The 20,990-nt window shown below is 41.0% G+C and overlaps 1 protein-coding gene across 1 annotated transcript; it reads left to right on the forward strand.

The window, feature by feature from the left end:
• Positions 1-614: 614 nt before the first annotated feature.
• On the forward strand, positions 615-20,971 carry DHX32 (DEAH-box helicase 32 (putative)). Its single transcript, XM_062496065.1, has 11 exons — positions 615-884; positions 3,111-3,301; positions 4,867-5,239; positions 7,018-7,263; positions 9,202-9,301; positions 9,416-9,574; positions 16,453-16,644; positions 17,602-17,751; positions 18,747-18,937; positions 19,794-19,975; positions 20,712-20,971. The coding sequence occupies exons 1-11, from the start codon at positions 615-617 to the stop codon at positions 20,902-20,904; spliced, it is 2,247 nt and encodes a 748-aa protein (XP_062352049.1). The 3' UTR covers positions 20,905-20,971.
• The last annotated feature ends 19 nt before the right edge of the window (positions 20,972-20,990 follow it).

The following is a 20,990-nucleotide window of genomic DNA, read 5'->3' on the forward strand; positions in this document are numbered from 1 at the left end:
GTTTTAACTTTGGAAAAAGCTATTAAAGCCTCTGGGCTCATCCACAGAGTGCATAAAAAGAGTCTTTGCCCCTCTGCCTGGCTAAAGCCCTGCACAGAGCACAAAGGCAGAGCCCTGCCCAGTGCTGCAGCACCCAGGGGTGCAGGCTTTGTGCTGGGATTAGCTCCCACATGCCAGCCCTGCAATCACAACCAGAGCCTCCCACAGCAGCCACAAAGGTCAGTCTCAGCTGCTCTTCCCAATTATTCCCCAGCCTGGACCAGAGCAAACCCTGGGACTCACAGGCTGGACTCAATGCTCAAGTGCAGAATCTGCTCAGCCTCTCTTTTTGGTTTCATCGCTGCCATTTGGAAGGTTTTGGGGGATTGTTTTTTTAAAATATATTTTCTCGAGGCTCACTGGGGATGTTAAACCACCCAGAGTGGGTCTAGCAGACCACACAGGCAGCTGGACACTGAGCCTGAACTTTTAAACCCAAGAGCTGTGAAATACTAATCCTGGAGTGAGGAAAAATGGATTTGTTCAGGTTTAGGGGGCCAAAATGATCAATCAGCACACAAAGGACTCCTTCCATCACTAATGTGCTTTTGCTGGGAATAATATATGTAAGAAAAATGGAGTTTTTAACCTTTTCTCCAGAGAACCACTGCTTTTCAGAATTACTCGACGGCAGCGATGGGGATGAAGAGGAAATACTTGTCTGTGGAGAAGATTTAGAGCTTAATCCTTTTGATGGCTTGCCTTACTCCTCCCGTTATTATAGACTGATGAAAGAGAGAGAAGAGCTTCCAATATGGAAAGAAAAAAGTACTTTCATGGAAAGTTTGCTTCATAATCAAATAGTGATTGTGTCAGGAGATGCTAAGACTGGCAAGAGCTCCCAGGTCAGTACAACAGACTTGGCTGGGGGGTTTGAATGTATTTTTGGGACATTTAATTAGGTATGAATTTCAGAGTCACTATAACTATTGTAATCCATGTATTAAGGCAAGAAACAGAAAGTGAAATACAAAAGGTGAATAAAGATTAATGCAGTCAAATACAGATTTAAAGTATATTACATATTTTAGTAACTTTCTTCAAGCACTCAAAAAAAATTTGCAGTTACTTTGTGTTTTGGTTCTGATTAGAGCTGTATCAGGAAAGAAACACAGGGAATTTGTCATAAGATAAAGTGAAAAAAATTCCCAGGGAATGAAGGATTGAAATCTGCACAGCTGCTTCTCGGGGAGAAATAATGGTCTTTCCCTCCTTTCAGCCAGGAGCAAATGTTTTCTCCAACAGCACAAAATTACTTTATAAAGCTCATGTTAAAAGAACTCACTGAAGCCAAGATCTCAGCTGAGTCTAAGTACACAAATGTCAGTCTGGACTATGAAATTCTGCTGTAACTATATATAACAAGCCAGGTCTGTTGTCACAGTGAGTAGAAAAGAATTTTCAAGTAAATGCTATCAGCCAAAATATTCTTGTTTATGACTGGGATCAGGAGAAAAATTTCTTGCAGGTAAAGCTGCAGGATAATCACTGTTGCAGGGCATCTCATATATCCTACAGACTTCAGTGCTGGGCACTTCTAGAGATCACATATTGAACTAGAGACATCACACCTCTCCCTGAAAATTCCTATGTTCCCATAAAAATGATTCACACCTAAATAACTTTGGAGTGCCAGGTTTTTACCCCTTGCACTGAACTGTAAGTTACACAAGAGAAACTTGTGTAATACTAAACAACAGTTCTTGCTAAGAAATGTTAGCTTTTAAATTGTCCTTTAACAAGGCAATTTTTATTGAACCTTTAATAAGATGTAGCACATTGCTGGTTGGTTTTTAAACACTTCTAGAAATGCATATAACTATAAGAAATAAACTATATGTGGCTGATGCACCTAGGTCTGGATGTTGATTAAATTAAAGATTTGAACCCTAATACATCCATTAAAATAACATTTATAATGCAATTTTCATTTCTCATAACAACAACACATGGATATTTTCCAGTGCTGATGTTATGTGAATAGATAAATCAGGGAGTTGCTGTGTAAGTTCCTGGAGCAGTTCCGTTTCAGTTATGTATTTGCAGAGTAATTCACCTGAAATGACAGCTACTGGTGTGACATTGGTCAGTTTGAAACCCTGGGCTGTGTTTCCCACGGGTGTGATACAGCAGGAGCAGGTTTGCTGCTGAGCCAGCCCTGAGCACAAGGAACCGCAGCGACCCCGTTGGATCCATCAGCACGGGCCCGTAGTGACCCTGCTGCCACCGGCTCCCCAAAGGCCTCTTCTGCCCCTTCTGCAGCAAATTCCAACCAGCCTGAGTCCAGATGAGCAATTCCCAGATAAACATTCAAATCCATGTGGTGAATTTAAGAAATTCCCAGTGTTGACCTCGCTAATTCCCGCGCACGGCGCAGGCAAGCACCGAGCGCTCAGCTTGATCTCGCTGTTCCACACTGCTGCAAGAATTGTGATGGTTATTGGGAATTGCAGTGCTGAGCAGCTCCAGCTGTCATTCCCTGTGTCTCTGGAATTGCAGTGCTGCTGTTCACCAGCCCCAGCTCTCATTCCCCGTGTCTCTGGAATTGCAGTGCTGCTGTTCACCAGCCCCAGCTCTCATTCCCCGTGTCTCTGGAATTGCAGTGCTGCTGTTCACCAGCCCCAGCTCTCATTCCCCGTGTCTCTGGAATTGCAGTGGTGCTGCTCACCAGCCCCAGCTGTCATTCCCTGTGTCTCTGGAATTGCAGTGGTGCTGCTCACCAGCCCCAGCTCTCATTCCCTGTGTCTCTGGAATTGCAGTGCTGCTGTTCACCAGCCCCAGCTCTCATTCCCCGTGTCTCTGGAATTGCAGTGCTGCTGTTCACCAGCCCCAGCTCTCATTCCCCGTGTCTCTGGAATTGCAGTGGTGCTGCTCACCAGCCCCAGCTGTCATTCCCCGTGTCTCTGGAATTGCAGTGGTGCTGTTCACCAGCCCCAGCTGTCATTCCCTGTGTCTCTGGAATTGCAGTGGTGCTGCTCACCAGCCCCAGCTCTCATTCCCCGTGTCTCTGGAATTGCAGTGCTGCTGCTCACCAGCCCCAGCTCTCATTCCCTGTGTCTCTGGAATTGCAGGTGCCACAGTGGTGTGCCGAGCGCTGCCTGGCCGTGCAGCCCCGCAGGTGTGTGGTGTGCACTCAGGTGCTGGCCCAGGCCGCCGTGGCGCTGGCCCTGCGCGTGGCCGACCAGATGGACGTCAGCCTGGGCCACGAGGTGGGCTACTGCGTGCCCTTGGAGAGCTGCTGCACGGCTGACACCATCCTGAGGTTGGTGCCTTTGGAGGCCTTCGGGCCCAGGTGTGGCTGGAGAAGATGGCAGCTGACAGCACTGCAGGTCTTGTGAATAGAAGTCAAAGCTGCTTTGTAAAGTTGCGTGTCGGTTTAAAATCACAAGGTGCGCTGAGTTAGAAGTGACCCGCAGGGATCACCCAGCCCAGCTCCTGTCCCTGCACAGACACCCCAACAATCCCACCCTGGGCATCCCTGGGAATGTCCAGACTCCTGGAGCTCTGGGGCTGTGCCCATTCCCTGGGGAGCCTGGGCAGTGCCAGCACCCTCTGGGGATGAACCTTTCCCTGAAATCCCAAACCCTAAACCTTCCCTGACATCACTCCAGCCGTTCCCTCAGTCCTGGCCACCACAGAGCACAGATCAATGTCTGCCCCCCCTCTTTCCCTCACATGGAAATGTTAGATTGCGATGAGCTCTCCCCTCTCTTCTCCAGAGATTTTGTGATTAATCAATAAGCACTAAAAAGTTTGAAGGAGGCATTCTGGGGTAAATCGTAGCAGAGATTTAAGTGGGCAAGTTTACTGTCCATGCAAAATTTCATTAAGCACCTCAGTGACCTCTTTTTCTTTTCCTTTACATTTTCATTTTCTGTTTTCCAGTACAGGAGTGTTCATTACCATACGAGAACATGGGTTAATCTTTCCAAAAGTAAAGCTAAAATTGAAATACAATTAAAAAACATGTCTAGGAGAAAGAGAGAGTTTCCAGCAACAAGAGGAAAATAGTATTCATGGGGATTTTTTGGGAGATAAGAAGTGTACTTTATGTAGTAAGTACAGGGAGGTGACAGCAGCAACACAGGGATTAAGCTTTTGAGCCTTGCAGAAAGTTAGGAGAATTATTTTCTCTGGTTCCTTAATACGAGAGGCACAAACTATCATATCTAGACCACAAGCTTTTTTCTCAGCCACTGGTTTCCAGTGGAGAAGAGGATACTCACCACTTCTGAAAATCAATTTCCACCACTCTTCCTTTCGCCTGTCCTTTTTCTTTCTGTGGACAGCTCCTTAAACTCCTCCTGCAGCAGAACTTCCTGTAGCTGCTCCTGTTGGGAGGCAGATGAATCCCTTCCTCTCACAAACCTGCTTCAAAAATTCCAAGTCTTGCTGAGCAACTCAACAAAAATAATAACCTTTAAAGAAACTGTCAGCAGCAGAGATAGAAGTGAGGAGGGCCTTATGGTAGAAATTAATTGTTCATCCCGGTTCTGGCTCTGCCTCAAGTGCACCTTATCACCCAAAAGGATTCATTCCTAGCTCAGGAATTGTTTATGGCATGTGATGGAAAATGAACAGATTATTTCAGGGCAGAAGTATTTCTGCTTTTGCCTGGAGCATCCTTTCCACCACTGTGTCACTGAATCACATCAGGTTTGCAGCTATTTAAGGAAGGATTTAAATATGCAACAGAGACTGTGTCTACAAAACACTCCCTGTTCTTATAAAGTTTCCTGTTAGAACAGAAAGAACCAAGATACTGAACGAGTTTCCTACAATAACAGTGCAAGAAACTCGGTAGAGTGTTATGTGTCTGTGTCACAGGTACTGCACAGATGAGATGCTCCAGAGGGAAATGATGTCCACGCCCCTTCTGAACTCTTACGGTGTCATTGTCCTGGATGATGTGCACGAAAGGACCGTGGCAACAGATGCGCTGCTTGGCCTTCTGAAAGATGTCCTGGCAGCCAGGGCAGAGCTGAGGCTGGTGATCCTCACTGCCCCCCAGATGTGCAGCAGCCTGCAGGGTTTCTGTGGCAGCGTGCCCGTGGTCCGAGCGCGGGGCAGGCACCGCGCCGAGGCCGTGTTCTCCTGCAGCATCCACAGGGACCCCTTCCAGGCTGCTCTCAGGCTGCTCCTCGACATCCACCACACCAAGGAGAAGGGGGACATCGTCATCTTCCTGGCATGTGAGCAGGTAAGTCATTAAGCTGCTCTCTTCCTGATTTTAATCAGGAAATGTGTGGTTTTGTCTGACCTGGAATTATCTTGCTGCCAGTAGCTATGACAACAGATGTGCCAACAGGTTTTATAATTTCAGGGCTTTCCTTCAAAGAAGTCATGGCATACGTAACACTGTGGTTTATATGCATAAAGTATAACACATAAATACTGTGTAGATAATAGATGTTTTTTTCTGTAGGTTTAAAGAGAGGCCACCATCCTTTTATGTGATGCAAAAAGCTGTAAAAGCAGCACAGAGGGCAGAGGCCACAAGGACAGGGATTTAACACATTCCAGTCTCCATCAATGTCCTACTGCACAGGAGTGTTTTTACCTTAAACTTCCCAAGAGGATTTTTCCATTTGGATTCTTCTCCCCAACCACTTACAGCGGGAGGAAAATATCACTCCAGAGGTGTGACAGAAAATCCAGGCATCTGCATGGGCTTGGCCATTCCAAATAAGTGACATTTTGAATCTCTGAAGACAGCAGTGATTCCCTAAATTCACTGCACCAGCATGTCCTTTGTAGCTGTCAAAGAAATCTGACAATAATAAAAAAAAATAAATAAAATATTTATGATTATTATGATTATTTCCTTGATAGTGATCCCAAGTCTTCCATTGTGTCTCATTAAATCTACGTTAGAACAACAAACTCACCAGGAAATAATGACATTTAAAGGAAAGATAATTTAGCATGAACTACCCAGGTAGTGTTTGCTGCTTTTCACTGTTAAAAGGGGGATGGGTATGAAACATTTTTAATAATGTTAACAATCAGTTTTAAACCTTATAGACACCAATTTTACAAATTATAAAGTAATGAATTCTCTGTGTTAGTCCCCATATTTACAATAGATAATGTTAGAAAGAAAACACACCCTTTCCATTTCAAAAGGTGGGGAAGAAAATTTTATTTCTGCTTAAAAAGGGTTATTTGACAGGTAAACTCCCCCACGAAATCAAAATAGGAATTTCTTTCTTGCCAAGAAGAGATCAGTCATTTTTCTCTCTAACAATGAACAGAACACTCGTTACGAACCAGAACATCCCATGAATTTTGTTTAACTTTGATTTAAAGTTTCATATTGGTAATGGTTCGCTGTTCCCAAGCACTCAAGTGTCTTTTAAACTAAACAAAAATATGAATTAACCAAGAACATCAGGATTTATGAGCTGCCCTGCTGCCAGCCTTGCTATTAGATGTCACTCTTGTATCTTTATAACAACTTTTATAGAGCACTTTCAACCTATAACTACTGGAAATGTGGTGTCACTCTCAAAGAGAAACTCAGTCTGCCTTTTCAATTTTGCAAAACGTTTGCTAATAAAAATGCTTTTAAAAAAATTCCCTTTCAGACTGAGCAAGCCCATGAATTATTTTTGTGAGCCTTTCAAAAAACTGTGCAGGACATAAATGGCTTCTTATTAACCCCCCCAACAACAAAACACTAAAACAACAAAAAGCTTTTACAATTCATATCCAGCCTCTGGATCTGTGAATTATTTTGAAGGTGATGTTCCATCAACACAAGATAGGGACATTTTATTGACTTTATTACATCTTTATAGAGTTTACTAATCATTAGGGGGAAAAATTCAAACCTTTACAATACCTATATCTCTTTAAATATAATAATTAAGGGACAGTAGGGAGGTTTCTGCATATTTTTATCATTTAAGGTGTTGTAATGGGATTAAGAATATAATAATTTCATGAGGAAAAAAATTATATTTCTCTTGATTACAGGAAATTGAAAAAGCTTATCAGATGATCAGACAGAAACAATCCAGTTTAAACCCTGACCTTGGAGAACTCATCCCCATCCCTTTATACCCCACTAAACAAGAGCTGACTCCCAAATTAACTCAAGACAAGCAGAAATGCTGCAAAAAATACAGGAGGAAAGTGCTACTCACCACCAGCTCTGGAGAATCTTTGATCTGGACTAAAAACTTGACTTTTGTCATCGATGTGGGTGTGGAGAAAAGAAAGGTCAGTGAAGGGAACCAGAAGCACTTTGTCAAAAATAAACTCTGCAAAAGGGCTTTTTCAGGGCAGGGGAAAGGGAATTGTGCAGCTCAGATTAATGCAAATACTCTTTAGAGGATCACATGTTTTTCTCTGCTTTCACAGCACAGGTTCTATGCTATTTTTAACATATAAATTACTAGAATTTAAATAATTTTCATGGACATCTCATGTGAAAACCAAGCAAGAAACCACAATTACTTCCCAAGTTTAATCAGAAATTGGATTTCTTTTAAGTTTCTAGAGCCAGATGAATGCTTCCAGTTGAAACTGTCACTCATTTGGGCACCAAACCAATGACAGATTGTTTGCAAAATACATCTCACTTGAGTTCTAGCCTATCAGTCATAAATCTCTCGTCAGTATTTTATACATAAAGCAAAATACAATCACTTCTTAGGCACCTATTACCAGATCTCCTGGTTTAAGAGATTATTTTCATCCCTCATTTAATGACTTAGTAATTGCTCATATAGGGAATCTCTGTTTTTTCAAGCCCCTTGTGCTCCCCCTGGACATGTGTTCCCATCCAAGTACCTCCAAATACTGAATTTTTAAAAATTAATACTTAACTTTTCATTCTAAGTTTGGCCTCATTTCTTGTTTTCCACCCTGGGAAGGATTAGGGCAGCTGCAAAAAAAAAAAAAAAAATATACATGTGTATGTATGCATGTATGTATGTATATATATATACACATATATTATATATACATACATACATATATATATATATTGGGCCTTGAAAGTTGTTAAGGGTTCATTGCAAAAATCTGTCATTTTAAAAGGTTTTTAGCTGGAATTATAAACTAACTCAGTCTCAAGGCAAGTGAAAAAAATATTTCAGTTTTGTGTGTAAGGAAGAAGAGCCTAAAAGCAGTTTTCAATTAGACCATGTTTATTTCTTAAACTTATTCCTACAACTGCAGTTTTCTTGGATAACAGAAATGAATTTCACTCCCGTGGTAACTTGAAGCCCAACGTACATTTCAACAAACTAAAAGTTTTGTGAATTTAAAACGCAAATCAATGGGAACAAACCAGATCCAGCAGTCCTGTTATCTACCAAATCACCTCTATCAGTGATGCAATTTTTGCCTTTAATTCAATGATTTTGTTTAGTCCTGTGCTCTTCCTCCTTCACCAGTTCCAGTTCCCACTCAGTGTCTGTGGCTCTAAGTCAGCTGAGCACGGAGGGAACAGGAAAAGTTCAGAGCAGAGCAGAATCCCACCTGAGCCTTGCAGCTGGGATACATCAGCAATTCACCTGCAGGAAAAGAAATCCGTGCCCTGCACTGAAGGATATTTTATCTATTTTTATGAAAACCTGCTTGAAGCAGATAGAGTTGGCTCGGATGACAGGAGTACAGAGCTGCCTTATCCAGGCAGGTTTAGGTCTTGCTGGACACTACAGCCTTGTGGCCAAAGCAGTGAGTGAATCAGCTTAATCAAAATAAAGCATAATGAAGAAATATATAAAACATGGCATGACATATATCTCTAATCCAGCCCTCATCTCATATAATTTCAGTAATAGGGCAAAACTCTGCAGTTAGGGAACAAAATGCTATCAGAAAATGCTGGGATTCTGTCACTGGAAGAAATAAATAATATTTTTTTAATGTTTTTCTTGATGATACCATTTTTGGTAAGGTTCATTTTTTTGGGGGAAAAAAGGAAAAAACAGACATTTAACTCAGAGCACACGTAGAGTGTCTGCAAAACATCTGTCAGTTTGTCAGGGTGCTGAGTGCTCTCCTTTCAAAGCTGCTGAAACAAAAAGAAATTAAAACTGTTTGCTACTCTTTCTGTAAAATTACCTAGAGAGAAATTCAGTACAGACCATTCATATTTTTGCAGCCCTTGTGTACTTATCTGATGCTTGATATCTCTTTCATTTAAAGGTGTACAATCCTAGAATCAGAGCAGACTCTGTTCTAACCCAGCCTATCAGCCAAAGTCAAGCAGAGGTGCATAAACAAATTCTGGGCATGTCTCCATCAGGTAGAAATATTAGCTCAAAATTTAAATCCATTAGCTCAAATTATTAATAAAATCAATGTGGCAACGTGAGGAAGAAGCATTTTAAAAAGGTAATTTTCCTAAATTCTCTTCCAGGGAAAATATTCTGCTTGTATCCTGAAGAATTTACATACAAGGAAATGAAGCCACAAATTCCAGCTAAAGTTCAGGAATCCAACCTCACCAGCTTGGTCCTGTTCCTGAAGAGGATGGACATAGCAGGCTTTGCACACTGTGACTTCATCAGCAGCCCAGGTAAGGGGATGCACTAATTTGTCATATTTGTATTATTATTTTAGAAGTTATTTCCAGGTTAATTTTGCCCTGTCACTCACAGGACTGGTTTTTTTATTTAAGGATTTGTATTAATATCACCCTGCTTTTCCCACTTACCTACTACAGCAGTTCTCAGCTCAGCAGCACTTAGAAAAGAGACAATAAAGTGTCTGAATGGAATTGGAATGTTAAAGAAGAAAATCAATATTCTTATCTATCTTCTCATCTAGGTTCCATATTATTTTCCTGCAAATCACAAATAAGATGTGTGCCCTGCTGTACAAGGTATTGTATGGATATCCTACAGAATATATTCCTTTAATCAAAAGTTTACAACCCAAATAAACCACTGTTGTTACCTGGGGGATGTGTGTGCAGGAAATTAGCTTCCTCCCTATCCTCCAGCATCTCCCACCTCAAATTTACAATGGCCTGCTCCTTAAGGACAATGTTCCTTATAAAATAAACCTAAATGCACTTTCAATACTAGCCGGGGAGAACACTGATTTCTGAGGTAAGAGTGTGAAGGAATTTGCCTTTTTTCTCCCCTTGACTTCATAATTTAGGGGTTTTTTTTCCTATAGAAGGATATTTTCCTCTGTTCTGGCTTATCACAAAACCCAAGTGCCTCTGCAGATTCTGCTGTTTCTTTGAAACCCATTAAAGTGAGGGAAATAGCCCTGGTTTCATTGGCTGGGGATTGCTGGCTTCATTCATCATAATTTTCCAGTGCAAATAGGAAAAATTCTTATATTATCCTGCCTTTACTCCAGCACATACACAAAATCAGAATGATCTCTTCTGTGTGTTGTTCACAGTAATTAATCAGTAATAAAGTGCTAATTCTCACTGTTGGATGTTACAATAGATAGTTAAGCAGAAGTTTTAAGAAAAAAATATTCTACTTTTATAAAGCGTGTCTGTTTAGCAGAAGCATGCCTGAAAGAAATAGGAAAAAGCATGGCCATTCTGATGGTAATTAATTCAAAACCAGTGAGAATTGGTGTACTTTGGCCTTGTGAGTGTCATCTCCTGTGCTGAATCCATGAAATCCACATGGAAAATACTTATGGGATACAGTTTGCTCCCACTCAAATTGAAAATGTATTTTTACTATTAAAAAAATCCTAAAATATACTAGTGCTTTTCCTGGATATGAAGGAAGTTGGTCTTGAAATGTAGAAGGAATCAATAAAATTATATGAGGGAAAGCATTCAGCATTTTTGGATTTAAAGGTACAATAGGGACAGCATTGAGAGCGAATGAAATGCTAGAGGCACACAAGGGTTTCACAGATGCAGGAATTCTAAGTTTTGGCTGTGTTTTTGGATAATGGAGCTGAAGAAAGCATTGTCCTGATGTGTAAAAAATTGTAAAGGCATTTGATGAGTGAATGAATTAGCTTTACTTGGATGGACATTAAATATGACAAAACTTTTGCTGACCAGATCAAGAGTGTCAGGTGCAGGTATGGAATAATTTCAGGAATTTCTGAACAGTGGGAGCAATGCTGGACAAACTGCTTGAGCAAAGGAAAAATCCCACAAGCACTGCAGGAGTGCTCTGAAAGGAGAGGAGAAAGTCTGCACAATTTCCATGTCTGCTTCCTGCCTTACACAATTAAACACCTGAGACAGAGCTTTAATGACCCAGCCCAGCTCTTCCTTTAGCCAGGATACACACACTGGCTTCCTTTCCACTTTGGAGCAGGCAGTGAACTTTTTTCCTCCCAGCACTTGGACTGATCCCTACACAAACCTCCAGAGAGGAGTGGAAAGCTCCCACAGTCAGAACACAGAGTTTGAAGTGCCTGCTGTGAAATTCGTTGAAAGAAACTGGAACACCAAAGGGAGAAATTTGTCAGAGTCAGCTCTTGTCTTAGACCCACTCACAGAACTCAAAAGACATCAGCCTTTCGAGCACACCAACCAAGAGTGGTTTGGGCTGGAAGGGACCTTAGAGATCATCCATTCCAAGCCCCTGCCATGGGTTTGACCACTCCATCTTCACCTCCTGGGAGCTGAGTTCCCTTTGAGTAAAAGGAGTAAAAACACTGCAGCATGTCCTGTGTGCCACAGGCTTTCCTCAGCACTGTTTTTGTGCAACAAACATTCTCACCTTGTCTTTGCAGTTGAAACAGAGGGAGGCTTCAGGGGCTTTAGGTGAATTCCTCCTAAACAAAATCAAGTTTTCACTGAGAAGACAGAGTAAGACACAGGCGTGAACTGGTGAACAAACAAATCAGGAGGACACTGAAATTCATAGCAAGAAGTACTTCTCAATCTGTTTCCTGCACATGGAGAACATGCAGCAGATAAGAAGCAAAAATTACATCAGTAAAACATTTTATTTCTGCTCAGCAGCAATGTGCACAAGAAATTATTTTTTTTTCTGTTGCTCTTTGAGGAGAAATAAAAGCCTGGATGAAGTCTGACTCATTACTGCATTATGAAAGCAACAAACATGTCAGGCTTACAGCTGCTGCATTTAATTCATGCCATAATCGAGAGGAGCAAATGCAGCAGAGCTTGCTCCCCTTTCTGGAATTCATGAGCCAGAGGAAAATGAATCTGGCACTGCAGCTCCAAAGGGCATTAGTGGGATTCCTGTGCCCCTAGGACAGGGATGTGTTTACATCTTGATCAGTTAATCAGTTAGATCTTTACTGGGGTTTATAATGGAACCAAAGAATTCCAGTCCCATGGATTGCAGCAACACTGAGTACTTTTGTAAATCACTGGAAAATCCTTATTTAAACTGAGCAAATCATTATAAGATGAAGCCATGTCAAATTTCTCTGCAGAATCAAGGGGAAAGCACTTGCAGATTCTGCATTCATTCAGAATTTCCCTGAACAATTTTCAGATTAGAGGATGTGTCAATGGTCATGACCATGACGTTTGAGAGCTATGCTTTCACAACCCACTGGAGAATATATTTCTAGAAAATCCAGAATTGTTAACAAGAGTTGTATAAATTTATATAATTTCAAGTTGTTTCAGAGGAATCAATTGTTGGCATATTTTCACTGGAGACTGTCAAAGACAGAAACTCAATGCACTGTTAAGGTCTGCTCAACAGAGATCACTTCAGGGCAGATTTACTATCTTAAATTTACTTGTTAATTCCTTGATGCTTTAAATTCTGGATTTCATCAATTAAATGATGTGTGCAGACATTATTCAGTATATTCTGTCAGGCCAAGGCAGGTCAGGCCCCATCCTGGCTGGCAGAAAAGCACAGCAGGGACCATCACCAGCCAGCCTGGAGGAGTGATGAAGCAGCATGAGGGGGAATGGAAAGGTTGCAAAAGAACAGATTGGGAAAGTAATTTTTAATGATCAACTATAATTTCAAAATAATAGTTCTAGAACTGGTGGCTTCAGAGCAAATCAGACACATAAAAAATCCTGACTCAGAAGGTACAGGGGGGAAAAGAGAATCAGGAGGAAACCTGCACAGAGAAATTTGCGCTTGCAGAAGAAAAATCTTGGCATAATTTGAGGAAAACTTGGCGTAGACTCCTCCATCCTTTCAGTCTGCTGTCCAAGGAGCAATGTCAGAAACCAGGAGCAGCAAACACCATTCCCCAGGACTGTTCTCCCTGCAGTAGTCACTTTGGCAGTTCTTTCTGCTGTTCCCCCCAACAGAACCTGCACAACCTGTGCTGTGCCAGGCAGAGCATCAGCTCTTTAAAGACAACATCCCTTCACCTGACATCCATGACAGCTCTAACTTTTAAAGTTATTCCTATGGAAGGAAAAGATCTATCAAAAAAGGTATTTTACATACTCAGCATTTGCAGAGTAGGAGACCAGAACACAGGAGCTGTGGATCTCCCAGAGAACACAAGAGAGCAGTAAAATGGACTATTAAAAATCACAAAAATTAAGTTTCATTCCTATCCCTAATATCCACTTACTACAGAACTTTGACCAAATCCCTAAATCACTTGCTTCCTAATGCAACAAGATAATTCTTTTGAACTTGTTTGCTCCCACCTTGAGCACTTGCATCTCTGCCATATGGAATGTGGCACTGAAGACTACAGGTGTACTTGCCTTTAGAGGCAGAATTTACTCTGTTCACACCAAAGTTCCCAAAATATGAAGCCAAGAATGTAATTTTAAGTAGCTTGAAACTCTCAGATAAACGTTTCCAGTGCTAACAATAACATTAAGTTATATATTTGCTTTACTAAGCCTAAGAAGGATCAAAGGCAGGATCTGTATTTACATTAAACTGGTCAGATTTCCTGAAATTAGTCCAGAACAACCCAGTCTTGAGCAGCCAAAGAACACAGAGCAGGGAAAGAAAATATCAGATTAGGAAATACCTTTCAAAATTCCAGGGATGTGACAGTTTCTTGTTGAAAGCACAAGACACATCTTGAGAGGTTTTTTTAACTTCGCTCCTGTGAAAGCAGCAGAGGAGTCACAAATCCTCGTGGTTCACACCTCAAGGCAGCAGTGGCTGGTGCTGGCAAGAAGCCCTAAAAAGCCCTACTCTGTTATTTTTATTTTTGTTTTTTTTTACTGTTCTTTTACCTGCCCTAACCCACCTTTACTGTGTTTTCCTTTCTAGAGCAATGAAACTCCAGGAATATTTTTTTTTCCCCCAGAATACTCATAGCAAGACAGGGAAGTAATTTGTGCTTATAAATCTCAAGACAACTAACTCTAGGGCATAAAAATGCAAATTACTGATGCTATCAGGGGGTTGAAATTGACTGCCATATAATCATGTATTTTGTGAGCTCTAGCACAAACTACTTTGTTGACTTCTGGAAAATAGCTTTCTATGATCTCCTAGTAATTACTACACATCTGAATGACCCTTTTACTCTCCCTGTATTTTCAATTACTGATTTGTATTTCCTGTCACTGACTTGTATTCATCATCAGCTGCTACTTCTCATTTCTTTTAAACTCCTATTTTCTTCTCAGATGCTTCAGCTTTTGCAAGGGCTCATCGTTTATCCCATTTAACCTCACATTTCTTATAATAAATTCCCTTTCTAGATAAAATTGCACAGGCAGAGGGAAGAACTCTGAGATTGAAATGAAGCAAGTCCACAGTTTGAAAAGGAATTTACAGGTTCCTGAGAGAATTTGTCTGAAAACTGGGTGTTTTAAACTTAACTGAAGTCACATTAGCAGATTTAGATGCTGGAGGAATTCTGGAAAAGTTCTTGTAAGGGGGATTAATAAATCATTTTTCCCCTTCAGACATAACAGAATGAGATTAAAAACAGCAAGTGCTTGTTTGCTTCCCATTACTTTTTCCATGACTATAAGTACTTAATTACAGAGAGATGGCAATAAACAGTTCACTGCCAATGAAGTCAAAACCTGATCTCAAGATTTACTTGCAGAATGTGTGGGAAATTGTGGCTAAATGTGACCTAGCAGCTAATTATATCCTTGCTTTTCTTTTAGTCTTGGTGCTGCCATGCACATTCCCACTCTTAATGAATGTAAGAAATTATTTCTAGTCATCTACTAATGAAGATCCAAGTGCAAATACACCCCCTGCCTGTGTGGGCAGCTGTGCTTGTGGTCTGGTTATTTATTTAGGAATTTTTTTCCCATTAATATACAGACTGACAGAAGCTGATAAATGGCCAGTGCAGCTTCCCAGGGCTGGGGATGAGGCCAAGTCCTGCTGCAGTGGAATTTCTGCCACCAGCATCAAGGGAACTGGAGTTTAACTTGTTACCCATAAAACTGAGAAAATATCAACCAGATCCTGGGGCTGGAGTCAGGAGAAAGTTGCTGCAGTGCTTGAAGAGCACTGGTGAATATAAATGAACTGGTACCCATGAAAAATATTGACCATTCAATATAACCTGGAAGAGAAATCTACCTTGGAAAAGAGCTGGGAGGAAAGAACCTTTCAAGAACCTTCACTCTCCAGGAGTTCCCAAATTTCCACCTGTGTCTTTCATGCTCTGGCTATAATTTTTTGGAGTGTAGGCCCAACAACTTCAACTTGAGGTTCCCTCTCTCAACCCCCAGAACTGGAGCCATATAAAACTCTTCTATGCTTGTTTGACCTCCTTTCACCACCATCAGATTTCCTACAGACCTGCTCAAGTTCTAATTTTAAGTGTTGATTTGCTTAATCCTGTCCTCTCAGGACATTTTCCTATATTCTCTCATTATTTTTGCTGCCTCACTGTTCCCACTTCTATCTATGGAGGTTGTAAGGAAGTTATAACCCACATATAAGAGAAAACTGAACACTGAATTTTGTGGAGTGAGAAAGTACAGCCAGTTTCTAGGGAAAGATTTTCTTTTACTACATTCCCATTTTTGTCCTGGTATCATGAGAACCTATGTAAAGAAGTATAATTATTAAAAAGGCAACTAAGAGAACTCCAAATACCTGCAAGAATAACAGTTATAACTTCTGTAAATATCAGAATATCTCCTCTGGTTAAAAAAGATTTTCCTAGACCTGTTATCTCAGCATCCCTCAAATGTGACCACCCCTCTTGAAAAAGAATGAACACAAAAAACCCACCTGAAAACTGCCAATAACGGAGCAGTTTTGACAGAGTCTAGGGGCTGAAACACTATTGAGGATTGTGTCCTCAAAATCCACTACTGAGGATTTTGTCTGGGACAAAAAACCATTCTGACATAAAAAGTATCAACAAAGTGATTTGCAGTTCTATGATTGTTACCTCTTATTTTCTTCCTCCAGAATTTTCTCAGCCTTTCATTCATCCATTACTTTTTGTGCTTAATCACTGTCAAATAAAATAAGTATAATTTTTCCACGGCTGAAATATAATGAGAATTCAGACATTATTCCATTCTCAAGAACTGGAATTCTCTTCCCTTTTCCTTAGCTCCTGAAAGCCTGATGCAGGCTTTGGAAGATCTGGATTATCTGGCAGCACTGGATAACAATGGAAACCTCTCTGAATTTGGGATTATTATGTCCGAATTCCCCCTGGATCCTCAGCTGTCCAAGTCACTGCTGGCTTCGTGTGAATTTGAGTGTGTGGATGAGATGCTCACCATTGCAGCCATGGTCACAGGTACTCCTGGATCAGCTCTCCCTGCAGGCCTTGTGCCACCTGCCCAATCCAGACTCTCTCCAAATCTGTCCACAGAAGCAAAGTTTTGTTTTTCTCATCCTGCTTATTTCAAGTAAATTAACGTATTTGGCTGTTCAAGTCTTAACTGTAAGGATACGATGAAAGCTAAGTAAAGAATTCTCTCAGAGAATTCCATTTCCAGGCTTCAGCTGCCCATTGGCTTCCTCCCTTTTGTCAGAAATATCCCTTCAAAAAGTATCCCTTCATTATATTAATCTACATTTGTTACAGATTGGATTCTTTACCTACAAATAATTACTTTGTGATATTGTCTCTCTACTTCAAATATTTTATAAAACTGACATGACCTTGGAGTCTTGGGCAGCAAACACGTGAACCACAGGATATCAAGCTGCATGAATTGTTCACCTTGTAGGACAACTTTTTATGGCCAAACTTGATCGATTTTTAACTTGTGATAGTTTTTTGGGGTTTTTTTGGTTGGTTTTTTTTTTTTTAAGTACATATAACAAATGTGAATTAATGAGGATAGGCATAATTCAATTTTGGAAAAGCTCAACCATCTCAAAAGACACAAAAGTAAAATGCGTTGGAAAACACAAATTTCAACAGAGGGGCAAATTAAGCCATTAAATCAAAAGACGTCTTTTTATAATAAGGAAACCATTTGGATTCTGACTAAATTAGGTTGTGACATTAGTAAGGTTTTTTTGGCATCAGCCTGGGAGAAAGCTGCTCTTTTGTGTTTGCAACACACATTAACTAAACCAGACTTGAAGGACACAAAAATAAACCCTTAATGAATGCAGTAGGTTCAGTTCTTCAACAGTAATCCAATACTGGGGGTTAAAGGCAACTGGGGAATGAAAAACCCCAAAATACCAGTGGGGCTTTGTGCGTGCACCTCTGTTTTCACCACTGGGTTTTTTTGCTCAGCTCCCAGCTGCTTCCTGCAGGCCCCTCCTGGCACAGAGGAGATCGCTCGGAGCCGCTGGCGCCGCTTCTCCCACCCTGCAGGAGACCACTGCACCCTCATCAACATCTTCAATTCCTTCAAGGCAGCCACTGCCAACCCCACACAGCCAGGCAAGTGTGCCCCAGCCAAAATCGAGCACTCTGGGGCCAGTTTGGAAACAACAAACCCAAAAATCTGGTGATTCCTTCCTAGAATTGCTCATATGCTGGCAGAAACCTATGGGAATAGCTACTGCTGATGAATATTAATTTAATAATTAATTTAAAACGTCCTAGGACAGCATCTCTCACCCAACAGGGATCCATAACCACTATTCCAACTGTCCTCTGAACTGACACTGTGCAAAACCAGATTGATGGTTCCTGCTGGAGAAGCACAAAATCCAAGTTTAGGATGAATAAAAGCTGGTGAGGAGAGCCTCAATTCCCCTAACAGCCCCCCAACAATTCTGGTGGGTTTTTGATAGCTGTGAACTGAAAAGAAAATTTAAGGGAAAATGGAAAGTAGTAAAGTGCACAGTTGCAGGAACAGAAATAAAAGACAGAGTGCAGAGCAGCAGAAGCTCTTCACTGCATTTTCCAGCTCTCAAACATCCTGCCCTGGTTTATTTAGCCCAAGCCCAGTGCTCAGACAGCAGAGGGATAAATTTGCACACACTGAGTAAAAACTTGAGACAGGAAAGCAGGATTGTTTCCTGTTCAGTCATGCGGAATGCTGAAAGGAGTTCCAGTAGAACCAGTCCTTTACCAGAATGCAGGATCAGCACCAGCACTAGAGGTGTGATTTCAGCTCCATATCCTGGCCTAAATCCACAAGGCCTGAAAAACAGAATTGCTACTTACTCTTTGGGAAGCTTTACTTAGAGCAAAGAAGGGATCTCATTCAGAAAGAAATAGCTGCAATTCTATAAAACTAAGTGAGGATATCAAGTATTGCCCACATACTTTGAGAGCTGAGCCCAAGCTGTCTGTATGGCTCGTTACCAGAATTTTGAACATCATCTGCAGCAGTGCAAGAGCATTTCATTCCCAGAGCAGCACCTCTGTGGATTGCATGCATCAGGGAGATTCTGCTTTAAGCCAAAACATTGTTTTTCCCCCCCCAGACTTCAGCCCTGAGAAATGGTGCCGTGATTATTTCCTGAGCTGCTCTGCTCTGAGCATGGCAGAGATGATCCGAGCCGAGCTGGTGGGGATTATGAAGCGTATTGAACTTCCCATTTCAGAACCAGACTTTGGATCAGAAGAAAATCTACTAAGCGTTAAGAAAGCTCTTTTATCTGGTTACTTCATGCATGTAAGGAAAAACACTGTGGTTTCATCTTCCTGCACTGTTAAATTATGTAGAATGCTTTCAGAGAATTTAAGTTCTTTAGTGAAATCTCTTGATCACCAGAAAGGATAAAAGTAATTTTTTCCCAGTGTATCAAACACTTCTGCCCATTTCAGCCTTTTCTCTGGGGTTCATCTCTCACTGCATGGAGTTCACACTCTCCACAGCAGTAAGAAAACTGCCAATATGCCTTTCACTCAAAGAACTCCTTCAGCTCAAAAAAAAAAAAACAAAACCTCTTGAACTTGCAATATTCTCTCAGGAATTATTTCCTTTATGAAGGTGAAAATTGCCTGGAAATAGAGAAACGACTTGGATATATTTAGATGTGCACAACAGACAGCTTGCCTCGTCTCAGGAAGGCATTCCTACTGTAATTTAAAAAGTAAACTAGATTGATTTTCTGGCACTCGAGTCCCCAGGCTTTCCTTCACATCCCTGTGCTCCTTCTCAACACAAAAATGACCTCTCCCAAGTGCACCTTTCACGGCCTGACACATTGCATTTAACACACTATAAAAAGTGCCTATGTTAAAGAATACATGTGTATATATATCTGTGTATATTCACACAGACCCTTCAAAGCCAAACTCTGATACTTTTGTACTTATTTATTGCATCTTCCTTTCAAATATACAGATCAACATTTTTTTAAAGTCTCATTTCATGGTATCCAGTCCCAAACTTTCCCACACAAACTTGGAAAGAGGTTCCAGTTGAAAGTATCTGAAGGAAAGTTTAATTTCTGGTTTACATTTAGTAGGCACGGATCAATTAAATAATGGATAACCCTCCACATTGCTTTTTTTTTTTTTTTTAGATTGCTCGTGATGTGGATGGCTCAGGGAACTACTTGATGTTAGCACACAAACAGGTGGCCCAGCTCCATCCCTTCTCATCCTACTACAACACCAGGAGGATTCCAGAGTGGGTTTTATTCCACGAGTTCATCATCTCAGAGGGCAATTCCATCAGAGTTGTGTCTGAGATCTCCCCCCATCTGTAAGTGAACTGTGATGCAACTGCTCCTTCACTCCTAAATCCACAAAATCATCACTCTGGGAGGATAAATAAGAATGAAAAGGCAACATTCGTGATTTCAGGCCCTCACTATTCTCAAGTTGCCTCTGTAATTGTAATCAATTGGAAAAGCCCACATTATGAGCTGCAAAAAGTTTCTTACAAAGTGAAATACATCGGAAAAAACTCAAAACAGAGTTAAAAGAACAGTGTACTCACACATGAATCCAGCTTTGGTCCCTGAAAACCTATTTTCCAGCAAATCCTTTTCTTAACATACTTGGTGTATGTACCCAGACAGCTGAATCATGGACTGTTTATGGATTCAGGGTGAGACCAGAGTCTTCCTTCTGCAAAAATCTCTTTACACAAAGAATATACATCTTAATCTCTCATCTTTTTTATTTCCCATGTTTATAGGAGAGCTTTTTTCATTGTGGTATTGAACCACTCTGCTCTAAAGCAGGGAAATTCCTATTCAGTGCAGCCTGCAGCACTGGGAATTGCATTGCACCTCAAGTGCAGGCTGAGGATTTTCAGTGCAAGGCTACTGAAAGCACAAACTCCTGCTACATCTTGCAGATAATCTTGGATTCTTGCTGAGTTTTGGGTTGAAATATCATCTTTGTAGCTTCTTTTAGATATGTCTGGAAATAATTACTCAAATATTTCAGAATTCAATTAAAATTAGTAATGTTTTGTGTGATTTCCTCCCCAGATTTGCAGAGCTGGTACCTCAGTATTATTTCAGCAATCTTCCTCCAAGTGAAAGCAAGGATATTCTGCAGGAAGTGATCAATCACTTGGCACCTGTTTCAGCCACAAAGAAGGAACAGAAAACTGCCAGTGACAGCCAAGAAAATGAGGAATTTCCCCAAACTCCCACTGAGCAGAGATGTGTTATTCAGTGAACTGAGACTGAACCATTATATTGGACAACAACAAATAAAAGCAATATATCCAAAATACATCCCCACCTTAACCAATGTAATTATTT

Source organism: Cinclus cinclus, chromosome 7 (assembly GCF_963662255.1).
Source record: "Cinclus cinclus chromosome 7, bCinCin1.1, whole genome shotgun sequence".
NCBI classification, from domain to species: Eukaryota; Metazoa; Chordata; class Aves; order Passeriformes; family Cinclidae; genus Cinclus; species Cinclus cinclus.

Coding starts and splice junctions, on each gene's coding strand:
- DHX32 (XM_062496065.1), top strand. CDS start 615: ATGGAGTTTTTAACCTTTTCTCCAGAGAACCACTGCTTTTCAGAATTA. Junction 9,575..16,452: donor TGACTTCATCAGCAGCCCAG/GTAAGGGGATGC, acceptor CCTTTTCCTTAG/CTCCTGAAAGCCTGATGCAG. Junction 18,938..19,793: donor TATCTGGTTACTTCATGCAT/GTAAGGAAAAAC, acceptor TTTTTTTTTTAG/ATTGCTCGTGATGTGGATGG.